General features: G+C 40.4%; 1 protein-coding gene across 4 annotated transcripts in view; it reads left to right on the top strand.

Annotated features, from left to right (window-relative positions):
• LOC105760857 (oncostatin-M-specific receptor subunit beta) overlaps positions 1-12134 on the top strand; it is a 31131-nt gene extending 18997 nt beyond the window's left edge. For 3 of the 4 annotated variants that reach the window (XM_030258694.4, XM_030258693.4, XM_072922619.1), the window contains 10 exons: positions 87-240; positions 761-837; positions 1258-1474; positions 2000-2182; positions 3380-3481; positions 3914-4093; positions 5737-5901; positions 7410-7488; positions 7743-7815; positions 8803-12134. In XM_030258694.4, coding sequence (XP_030114554.1) covers positions 87-240; positions 761-837; positions 1258-1474; positions 2000-2182; positions 3380-3481; positions 3914-4093; positions 5737-5901; positions 7410-7488; positions 7743-7815; positions 8803-9258 — 1686 coding nt within the window. In that variant the 3' untranslated portion in view covers positions 9259-12134. The remainder of the gene's footprint in view (positions 1-86; positions 241-760; positions 838-1257; positions 1475-1999; positions 2183-3379; positions 3482-3913; positions 4094-5736; positions 5902-7409; positions 7489-7742; positions 7816-8802) is intronic. The other variant, XM_072922620.1, reaches the window with a different exon arrangement.
• The last annotated feature ends 152 nt before the right edge of the window (positions 12135-12286 follow it).

The following is a 12286-nucleotide window of genomic DNA, read 5'->3' on the forward strand; positions in this document are numbered from 1 at the left end:
TCTAGAGGAAGAGCTATTTTCTCAGAGCAGGACACCTTGCTGAGGACGCTGTTCTGAGCTGTGCCTGTTGTGTCTGTGTTTTGCAGCACAACAGCTCGGTTGCGGACTCGAGGCGCATCACGGTGCGTGGGCTGCAGCCGTACACGGAGTACACAGCCAGGGTGCGCTGCGGGGCGGCCAAGCACTTCTGGAGGTGGAGTGCGTGGAGCCACCCCCTGACCACCAGAACAAAGGAAGGAAGTATGTCCAACCCGTTGAGAAGCAAAGTTTCAGGGATGTTCCTTGCTTGCCACCTCTCTTTGCTGTTTGTTACTCTTCTGCTGTGTAGTTAAAGCAGAGGCCTGTTGTATGCATGAAAGAAACACGCTATGCAAACTTCAAGAAGATGACTTCTTAAATAATTGTCAGCCTACCTGTTAGTCTTGAACATTCCCTGCTGTGCAGGCAGTGGGAAATGCAGTTGACTGGGAAGATGGACAGACTGAGATACCATGCCCTGTGTGGCCTGGAGGAAAGGTGCAGAGGTAGGAAGAGTCTGGTGACTGCAAACAAAGATTTTCTAGGGAAATTAAGGAGACTTTAATTCAAAAAAAAAGGAACAAAGGGAAAAATATGTTAAAGGATAATATTTGGGCAAGACCTGGGAGTGAAAAGGAGGTGTTGTGAGTGGAATTTCTTCAAATGGGAGGAAGCGTTAAACTGCCTATCCTTTCCACACCCAGAGCATTCTCATTTTATTGTTTTGCTATATTTGTTGCAGCTCCATCAGGGAAACTGGACATATGGAGAGAAATTACACCAGTTCTTGGGGGACGAAATGTGACCTTGTTCTGGAAGGTGAGACATCCCTACAGAAATAAAAACAAAGCCCTTCATGAAGAAATTTCCATCTCTTGGAAACTTCTCCCATGATTTGTGTGCAGCTGATAGCAATTCAGTATGAAAATGTTTTTTACAAATCTAAAACAGATTGTATATAAAATATCTCAGAACACATGTAGCTATGATGGTATGCTGTCCTGGAATTTCAGGAATACAATTCTATTTTTCTAAGTATTGTAATAAGACAGATCCCATTACCAGGACTTCTGCATTTCCATTTCAATCAGTATGTATGAATGTATGGAAATTAGTGTTCATATTTTTACAGAAATAACACATTCTGTTAGTTATTTAAAATTCTGAATGATCCTCTCATATTTGTTCAGCAAGATTTACTAAGTTATTGTTCTCTTCTTCCATAACTTTTTTTCTCAGCAAACACCAAGTTTTCAAGCAAATGGAAAAATTATTTCATATGAAGTAACCTTGAAAAAAATAGAAGATGGCTCCCAGCCTGAAAGCATCTCCTTTTCTTCAGTCTACAATAGCACAAGGATTTTCATTGATAACCATTCCTATAGAATTAGTATCATGGCAAAGAACAATGCTAATGTTTCACTTCCTTCAGTATTGATCATCTCTAGAGCTACAGGTAACAGTAGGAGTATTTTCAGTTATAATTATATTACTAGAGTTTTGTTTGAGTGAAGACAGAATTTGTCATCTTGGGCAACAAATTAATCTTACCTCTTAACTCACACCACTGCTGTATGAAAATTATGACTGTATTTTTTCCTACAGGGTGGCAGCTGTGGGTTTATTAAGCTTAAGTGCAGAGAGTGTTTCCACACAGCAAAATACATTTAGCCTAAATCTAGGGCCTCAGACCTGCAGTAGGTACCTTGATGGTGCTGCCAGTGCGATTAGCTTCTTCTGACTCTTTGACTCTTGGTTTCTGCAGCTGATTTTTTTTGGTGAACATGTTGTAACAATTGCTGGATGGTTTCTGAGCTGTCAGCTTTCAGCATATGAAAGACCCCATATGTCATTTAGTGAAGGAGTGCAACTCTTTTATTGTTATTTTCAGCTGGTTAGTATAGGAGATGTATTGTATTCAAAATGACTCTGAAGTGTCATGCAGAACAATAATAAGAGATTCTGTTTTGTTCATTCCTAGGCACTGAAGAGCTTAAGGAAGGACAGGTTAATGGTACAGATGATGGCATTTTTATCTCCTGGGAGCCCAGAAGTATATATAACAGTTACATTATTGATTGGTGTAACTTTCCCAGGTTGCAACCTTGTGATTTGCAGTGGAAGAGATTTGGACCCAACACTTCCAGTGCTGTGATCAGCTCAGGTGAAAGCCAAACAAATATCCTTTCTGACTGTGCAGCAGTTCTTCAAGCTGTGGGCATTAATTGAATTTAGAAAACAAATATTTTTTTTTAAATATTTTAAATATTGAATTCTGTGCTGTGCAGGTGTAATTCTTCAAAGGCATGTGACATCATGTTTTTCTACCAAAGTAATTAGACACACAAGTTTACCAGCACCATTAAGCCTTGGAAAGCAGCATACTATATTAGAAAAGTCAACACAGTATTTTAGACAAAACCTTTTCTGAGTGGCTAATAGCAGCATCTTGAAGGAGGATAGTGAGGTTAATGAAGAAGTTAAAATAATTTAGCAAGAGAGATGCAGAAGGGCATCTATCCTATCTGTAACATGGATCAGAAGTTTAGACTCAGGCAATTTAAACCCATGGTGTAGTGAGAGATTTGGTGCTGTCAGTGTGCCACAAATGATGTGTCTCAGCACCAGTCCCCTTGCTTAGGGTCAGTTGCATGTTTTTTATCCTGTTTGTGGCTAGCAGACCTAAATCCTTTCTGTCTGTGTGAAAGTTGCTCTAATATGCTTCCACAGCTACAAGAATTTATCTTTCCTAGTGTCTCTCAAGCTGAGAGCTCACTTTGGAATGAAATCCGTTGGAACAAAATTTGTTGGAACACACATAAATTTGCAATAAAGGAGCTGCACCTCAATTCTCACAAATGTACGGAAACTTGCACATAATGAAGAGGACTGTGGTAACGCATGGGAAGAGTATTGCCAAATTCTTCAGTGGTTTGCACTTGCTTAATGTGAATGGGAGTGAATATCTGTGAGGATAACAAGGAATCTTGATACCTTGGATATATGTTTGCATCAAATATTCCAAAACACAACCTTTGCCTGTGCCAGAAACATAAATGTAATTGTCCTTCTTTTTGGTGCATTTGGAGTCTATTTTTCAGTCACCTTGAATACTGTATGGCAAAAAAAATATATATATAAACCTCTGTCCCAATTCTCTCTTTCAGACAGAATAAATGTATTTAATTCACATAATGCACACCAAAAATTGGCCTGCCCTCTGTCTCCTTCAGTTGCTTTTAATGGCGCAATAGCACTCAGAGAAGGTGTCTAATAGGTTATTGACCTTGGTAGGAAGCAATTAAATAAAAGTAATGTTGAAAGACAAACCATAGCCTATTTTTGTTCAACTGTTTTCTAGCTGCTTTTGTTCCGGGGGTGAGATACAAATTCGGCATCTATGGATCTGTTGCTAATAGAGCCTCGTTACTGGAAAAGAAGATTGGTTATCTTCGGGAGCTGCGTAAGTTGGCAACATATTTGGGGTTTGTCCATTTGCTAAATTGATCTGTCACAAATGGAATAATTGCCTCCTCCTACAGCTGGATAAAATGGGAAGTTTTTGTGTTCTTTCTGTATCTTTAGTGAGGCATTTTACATACAACATTATCAACATACAGGCCCTACTTGGAGGATATTTGGTTAGTGGAGTGACCAGGTAGAGCCCATGTTTATTAGGAGAGCTAAACAAAGCTGTGATTATCAGTTATGGCTGATAATGTGGGTGCATGAAGGCCCTGTGAAGCTGACAGTTTCTGTAGAGAGCTTTGTTCAGCTTTTAAATAAAGAAAGATATAAACATAAACACCACATGGGAGTGTGGATTTTTCAAATGATAAGAAAAAAGAGTCTTGAAGAATACTTGCAAGTTTAACTTGAATTTCCTTTCTTCCAGCACCTTTTCTTGACCCTATTGTGAGAAAAGTTGACCTGACTTACAATTCAGTAACACTGTCTTGGGATTCTTATCTCACAAATGAGTCAGATCCTGGTTTTGTAAGAGGCTACCATGTTTATGTGTCACCTATACAAGGGAACTGCAATTTGAAAGGATCAAAAAAGCACATTCTTTCAGGTAACTGAGCTCTCTGCTACAGAAGGTTGTGTCATTGATACAAGTGGAAAACTTGTTGGTATTGGAGCATCTTAGAAAGTTCACATTAGGCAGCCTGGCTGGCTCATTCAGCCTTCTCTAGGTTTCAACACCTGTTGCTTTTGGTCCTCCCTGTGCTTGAGGTGCTGGTAGGCAGAAGTGATTCCTGGCTTTATAATGATTTACAGCCCACATCCTCTTTTCCATGACTCTGTTTTAGCTCCAGAAAAGACTTCAGTACTATGGAGGAGTTCTGCCTCTTGTGATATGAGTTCTGGATGAATGTTGAAAAACATCTGTGTGTGCTCTACTTGGATAGAAGGCATGTTAGTCTTACTAGGATTTGGCGTATTTTAGGAACACATGGGATACAATTTATTTCCTTCAAAATTGGAGCACTGTATAAATTATCCATGTAAATTCTTTTTTAGTGAAAGTATTTGTGTGTTTACAGTGGAGATCCTTCAGCAGAACTGAGCTATGAAGTGGCACAAAGCCACAAATTTATCTCACACCTTTCTGTTCCACATGCAGAACTGCTCCAGATGACTTTGCTCCATTATAATTTTCAGATGTTTCCAACACATTAAAAGAATATATTTGTTTTCCATGCCTTTTCTTCTGCTTGGGTCATGTCCTCTGTTCTGCTGATTTAGACTAGTGCCAGGATGAAAAGTATAGTTTGAACTGAAGGAGGTTTATGCAGAAGTTCTTGTCAGAACTGAACTAACCATATAAGTACCATAATTCTGTAAGTAATCCCAGTTACACTTTAAAAAGTTTTAAATCAGAGATTTTCTGCTTCACTGCTTCTGCTGGCAGACAAGGGGTGTGACTGAAAACAGCAGAAATAAGCTAACCCATTTCTCCCTGGGGTTTGGGAGTTGCACAGTAAAGAGGCAAAAGAGCTCTTTTTTTCAGGCAGAGGTTTCTTGCATTTGATAATCAAAGAAATTGACATGACCTTAAGGGCTAAAGGTTTCTGGTAAAAAAAAGAAATGAAAAAACTCAAATCATTCTGGTACAATGCTCAAGGAAAAAGAAATTAAAATAAACAAGGTTCAGTCTTTGACAACAAGTTGTTAGGTGTCTGCCAGAGGAGAGCAATGCTGTGGCCAGTCTAGTTAGAAGGGATGTGAGTCCAGCCCAGTGGCAGTGAGTCAGGATGCATTATCCTTCCTGGAAGAAAGTATGCAAATTACAAAGGAGGCGGATTGCAAATGTTTTGTTATTTCAGTTAGCTGGTTTTGTAATATTTTGTGGGCAGCTTATTGCAACCTTTCAGTACCTAACAGGGGGCTTATAAAAAAGATGGAGAGAGACTTCTTACCAGGGCCTGTACTGCTAGGACAAGTGGTTATGGTTTTATACTGAAAGAGTATAGGTTTAGATTAGCTATTAGGAGAAGATTTACTGTGAGGGTAGTGAGGCTCTGGAACAGGTTGCCCAGAGAAGCTGTGGATGTCTCGAAGTGTTCAAGGCCAGGCTGGATGGGACTGAGTAACCTGGTCTAGTGGAAGGTGTCCCTGTCCATGGGAGGGGAGGTGGAACTAGGTCATCCTTAGTGTCCTTTCTAACAGAACATTCTGTGATCCAGTGATTTTGTCTGATCTGTTTTCTTTCAGATGAATCAGAGCTATGTAAATACACAATTGAAAACCCAGAAGAAAAGAGATACACCGTGAAACACCTGATGCCAAACACAAAATACAAAGTAGTGGTTAAAGCATTTACAGGTGGAGGAGAGACTCCCATTGTCAACTTTAGATACATAGATACACCATATAACTGTGAGTACTGGCTGTGAATAATATCCCCTAGCAGAAGGATGGGATGATTTCCAATGTTATAATAATCTTCCTTTCTTAAGTGAAAACATTTAATCCAATGCAATATTCACTTAAGAAAGAACCTAACCGAGAAATGATATGAGCATACCAGCATGGCATTTTGATACTTTTAAGTAGAAAGGTTTATGTTTAAATTTTAGAATGAGCCTAATTTACATCTTTATTTAAGTATTATATCCAATATATGCACATTTGCACATGTAGTGAGTCCTATTTTTTATAATTAATTGAAGAATTGTATTTAGATTTAGCTGGTTTTCTGAAATAGGAAAACCTACAGACCTACAGACTTGTGTGCAAACAGGTAATTCCTGTATGGACTTTTGAAATTCTAATGTTGATTCTTACTCTCACCCATCTTTAAAACTGTTGCCAAGTTCACTCCTTCATAAGTCAGTACAGAAGGGTTGTTGGCATGGGCAAAGGAGTTTGCTAACTGGGCAGATTTGATCACGAAAGCAGAAGAGGAAATCACTTGCCCATAACTTTTTCTCTTGAAAATACCAGTCAGCATGGTTGTGAAACTTAGGATCCAAACTAGAGATGCCTGTTTTGAAAAACATTTTGGGGCTGGAGATGAAGGGGAAGGGATGGGAAAGGGGGAAGCATTAGTTTATGCAAGGAGAGTCCATGTTTTAGGCTAACTACTACAGTGTCTGACCATCATGGTATCCTCACAGGCACAGTTTTGCTTCTAACACAGAAGTTCCAGCGCCCATCAGCCAGCCAGACGTTTGTACAGACAAGCAGACAATAAAAAAAAAGGCTTAATTAACCCTAAAGAGACACAAGAGATGCAATGTAACATGTGTCCATTCCCTCCTGTGGTTTGTGGTAGGGATACACAAACTCTCTAGCACAGGGCAGGAGGGCACTAGACAAGGCAGAGGGAGAGCAGGCATTAACTAGTGCTCCCTCCAGCCCACCTACAGCCTCAGTGTTTGTGAACAGCATAGCCCAAGGCTGTCTTCCAGCTAGAAGGAAATACTGAGATCCCTGTATCAGCATAAATCCTGGGAAACCTGGACACTTGTGTAATGTTTTTCTTGCTAGTTAGTCCAAAATGGAAGTACAGGTGTTGTTCATGTCTCACGGTAAAAATCAGTCTTCTCTGCAAGTCTGAGAGAAAACCTTAAACAATACTTAAGTGAGGTTATAATTTTGAAAATTACTCTTACAGCTAAGGTGCCAATATGAGGGCAAATAAAAAGTAATCTAGTTATGATTACATTCTAAATGAAGGGAATCCAGTTCTAAAGGCTAATGGAAGTATCCCAGAAATTCCAGCCAAGCTACCTTGCAACCATGGACCACACAGTTTTACTGCTGGGTTAGTGGCAGGCATCCCATGCAGTCTTGATGTTATTTTTGCCCCAGAAAATCAAGCTATATTGACTTTAACATGTGAGAAGTTAAAACCATAATTTTAAAGTATTTTTCTCCCACAGCAAACATGCTGTACTTCGTATTCCTGCTAGTGATAGTTCCAGCCCTAGTAGCAGCTATATGCCACTGGAAGATGAAGTGGTAAGTCGTAATGCATGTGTCTGTTGTAGACAGACAGTATTACTAATCTAATTCACAAACCACTGCTGCAGCTTGTTGCTTCCAGCCCATTGCAAGGCCTCATTAATTTCTTCCTTTGGCTGTCTGATTGTGTGGATTTTTAAGTACTTGGCTTATGGCATTTCTGGGATACTGGTCATCTTTGGGTGGCTTCTGTTGGTATGTGCTTTGATAAGAGAACAAAAATGTCATTTGTTTTGGTCTCTTATTTCCAGGGTGAAGGAGTGCTGCTGTCCTGTAATACCTAGTCCTAACAAGAGCAAAGTGCTGTCATTCAAAGAGTTTAAGGTAATATCACTGAACATCTAGAGTTTTCAATTTGTCCATTCTTTGTGTAGTAGCTTTTTGAAAGAGTACTATTCTTGTGTTGACTGCATTTAAAAATTAATTTCTTAACAGTTTTTGTGTTGACTACTTTTAATTGTTATATACAAATTAACACAGTTTAGTATCACCATTTAGTGGAAGACTCTTCTTTTGACATTCAAGTGTCTCTGCAATGACCAGCTTATATTGCAGTCTGTTACTGTGAAAAGAACATGCACAACTGGAGAATAAATGAAATCTTTTGACCAGCAGGTGATTCCTCCACGGTTACTGTTCAAACCCCTGCACTGTCTGAACTCAGCAGCCCAGAGGATATTGGACTTCCTTGCATCCCGGGAGATGCGTCCGCCCCAGTGCCCACAGGAGGACACTGGAGGGCTGTGCACTTGCTGGCCCTGGGAGGATGCAGGGGGTTCTGCCAGGCTTGGCTGGGAAACAGAATTGGCAAAAGACCTTCAGCTTCTTCTGTAGCCTCTCCAAACTGGGACCTGCTGCTTCTGTATTGTGTGCTGGGGGCTTTAAAGCCTTTTCCCTGGCACAGGTGGAGCTGCTGGTGTTCACCGAACAGCAGCATGAGAGCAAGGAGTGAAGGACACCTAACAGCCACTGCTGCTGTCTACCAGTTGCTTTTGCCTCAAACTAAAACCAGCACACATCAAAAACCTGGCTAAAACTTTAGAGTAGAGGGATGTGGTTCCATCCTCAAATATGGTCATTCTGAATTTACTTTAAAAAAATCTCTAAATAAATAGTCTGATAAATTTCACATAAAATACAGATTCCATTGAACATCCTCTATGTAGGTTTTCCTTCAAATTCAATTATTTGAAAAGTGGTAACTAAAAAACACTGTGTAGGAATATTTGAATTCCTTAAAGTAATCACTCTTTTTTTCTACTCTGGGCTTCTTTTATTGAGTAGTTTTTTTGTTTAATGATTCTCTTGCAGACTGATTCTGAGAAAGTGATGAAGATAAATGACTGCCTTCCTGACATGCTAGCCATGGACAGTAATGATGAAGCTCATAAATTGCATCCTGTTACCTGGAGCCCATTATCTTCAACACCAACTGAAGATAAGATTGATGGTCACAATTCTTCCTGGATTTACCCTAGTGAAAATGTAGCACGGGACTTTCCACCCACACCTACACCTCAAACTCATACTTGTTTTGAGAATTTTGCTTACTCTTCTCCACTTGAGGCTGAATCTGGTCCCTACCAAATACCGGAGACACTGGAAGCAGGCAAGACAAATCAGGCAGTGGTGCTGTACCAACCACAATGCTACATAGATATTTTTCATGAGGACACAGCCTCAACCACCACAGAAACAGGTGAGAGAAAGAACAGTCTGAAATACATCTCACAAACAGATACATGCTGGTTGGGGGGGAGGGTTTGATGTTCTGTTCTCCACTGAGTCCATCCAGTCAGTGTTTGGCTACACACTGTAAGTGAGAATTTCTAAAGCCACAGCTTCTTTTGATTAGGGCTCTTACAAGCCCAGATGCCTGACTTCCATTAATAACAGCAAAGCTGTTGTTTCTGGACTAGTTTTGAGTACTGACTTACACAGGAATTATGTGTGTGTTATGGTTCCATTACAACTTACGGGCATTATATGAGATTTATAGGCTGGTTTGTGGCTTGTGTTATGCAGCAAGTTATATCACAGCAACCTGTCACAGGCTGATGCAGAGAACTGCTTTATTTTGCAGAGATTTAAAGTATTCATAAGTAGAAGAGCAAATTAAACAAGGAGGAAGGTCGTGCTGCTCAAGGAGTGTATTTTTTCGTGCAGTGCTCTGTGTACTCTACCAGTACACAGCCAATGTACACTCTACCACCCCAGCCAGTGGGTACTGTGCTGCTGGACATGGAGCATTACCTGGTCATTTTGGGGGCTGGGTTGTATTTTCTCTACCTCCAACAATGTAAGGAATCATTGTAGAAGTGATTCCTGCACACAGTGTGGCTCATTCCTGGAAGATTTGAAGGAACTTTGACTTCCCCAGGAGTGCTGCCCAGAGCACCCAAATCCATTAATCATCCTTTTACTTACCTGTGTCCTAACTACACTTGATGTGTGAAAGAGCACAGAAAACAGATTTTTATAGGGATTTTTTATTTTTACCCTGATTCCATATGTTGTAAATGGGGCTCCTTACACTTCTTCCTTCTCTGCCTAAAGACCCTTTAAAATTGTCTTTACTATACATTGAAGAGACGTAGGGAGTTAGGTGTAAAGGAGTTAATTTTCCAGAAGGACAGAGGTGGTACCACATGGCATGGCGCACATGAACTGAACTTTTGGCATTGACCCCTGTACTTCCCTAGCAAACCCCAACCAGCCAACCAACCAACCAGACAGGCTGGTAGGAAGCACAGATGTCTGAATCACGTTTTTCAAGGACACCATATTCAGCCTGCATACATCTAGATCTCTCAACATTACTTTTGCATGTGTTAAAGAAACAAAACCAAAAGAATATTTACTGTAACACTCAGAATCCCCACAGTAGACAGCAGTGAATTTGGCCTTTCCTTTTGATTTCGGGAACTTGTACATTTGTAATGAAGGAGTACAGTCAGAATTGTAGCTGAAAGTCTCATCTGATTTACCTCAGTGTGCAAGGAACCCTTTGGTTTTACCTCCTTATGCTGTTTATAATCCATCACAAAGAGATGGTTTCAGCTTAAGAACACAGCATAAGCAATTCTCAAAGGTGAAACAAATGAAGAGTGAACATTTTGATGTTCAGCTTCTTTGCTAAAATGCAGTTACTTGCCTTCCCTGTGTTTAACTAGGCTAATCACACTCCTAGAAATGAAACAGCTGCAGACAAAGTGAGTTCTGATACTGAACCACATCTAGTTTTTACACTGTTGCTTACAGATATTGTTGTAATGCCACAAGCTGTGTTGCAACAGGAAAACCATTAAGACCTCGCACAGCCTGTGGGCTGAGACAAGCACTGCCTGTAAACAGAGGGAGAAGTCTTCAGCCAGGAAAAGGGGAGGATACAGACACAGAGATGTACACTGTGCCACGTCCATCTGTGTGTTGTGCACAGGTGCAGGTGGCTCACAGACTAGAGAAGTAGAGAAGAGTTTGCAGCATGGTCCTGCCCTTCAGCCTCCAGCCACCCAAGTAAGGAAACGCAGCTGGGTACATTCTGCTGAGGGGCAAGAGAACAGGGAGGAAAAGGGAGAAGGCTGATTTGACGGATACATACCAGGGAAACTTCCCCCCTTTATCTTAGCCTCTTCTTTGAGTAACAATGCATGTGAAGGCTTGATACCACAGTATCTTCATGCATGAAACATTTGCTTCTCCAGAATGCTTCATGACATTGTATGTACTTGCGTAGCTTAAAAGCTTTGCTGCTGGAAAAAAGGCCAATAAACATAAGAGAGCTGCTTTGTCACAACCAATACAAAACTTCTCAGCTGTACATGTCAGAAAAAGGTGTATTTATTCTAAAATGTTGAAAATGTATCCTAAATCAAGAACTAAGGAATTCAGATCTAGATGTCAGTCAAAGAAATCAGAGTATTGTACAAAGCATTTTAAATTCTGACATTGCTGCAGTTCCTCCTGCCAGGGGGACAGCTGCAACCTGGCACAACTCCCAGCTTTGAAAAAGCTGCTCTTACTGAGGCCTGGCTGCAGCAATTCTACCCAGGAAGTGAATGAAGGGGTTTGTGGGTTCAGCCAGTTGTGCCTTCTGATGGGGGGGATGGGGGTGAGACACATGGGCCTGGCTGAGTTCCCACTTCTCAGTCCCCTGGCTATTCCCAGGGAGATCCTCCTGGTCTGATGCAATTCCATTATCTGGACTCAGTGACATACTTGACCACATTCCAGATCACTGGGTGAGGGAAGAAGCCAGCTCCTCTTTCCCTATAATCCCTTCTGCTTCCTGGCTCTGATGGGTGGTGCTTTGTGAACCCTGTGCATAAAAAGCACACAAGTGGAGGACTCTAAGAAGGACAGTACCTCTGTGCCAGTCAAAGGGCACAGTCTGGGCACCAGAACTGAAGATTACAGAAATATTTTGGCATATGTGGAGAAGTGTGTATAATTTTTATATATTAAAACATCTGTCTGGCAGTAATGGTTGAAACTAGTCCAAAACTGTAATCCTCCTTTTTTTTTGTTCATAATACAACTTTCACAGCTCTTGTTGAAATGGTAATACTTAAACCATCACATAATTAAACATAATTATCAGTATGTTACATTTTTAAAATAAAAATGGTGTGTGAACTATTAAAGAGTCTCTGTATCTTATCAAGCATTAATGTAATTTTTTTTTGCAAAAAAATTTTATTTGGGAAGCTTCTGATTGTTCTAGTTAACTAGTAACTTACAAATATAAGTCAAATTTCAATCCCTGTCTAATGCTGAGAGGTACATAGGAGACCAA

The sequence above is a fragment of the Taeniopygia guttata genome, chromosome Z (genome assembly GCF_048771995.1).
Source record: "Taeniopygia guttata chromosome Z, bTaeGut7.mat, whole genome shotgun sequence".
Classification (NCBI taxonomy): domain Eukaryota; kingdom Metazoa; phylum Chordata; class Aves; order Passeriformes; family Estrildidae; genus Taeniopygia; species Taeniopygia guttata.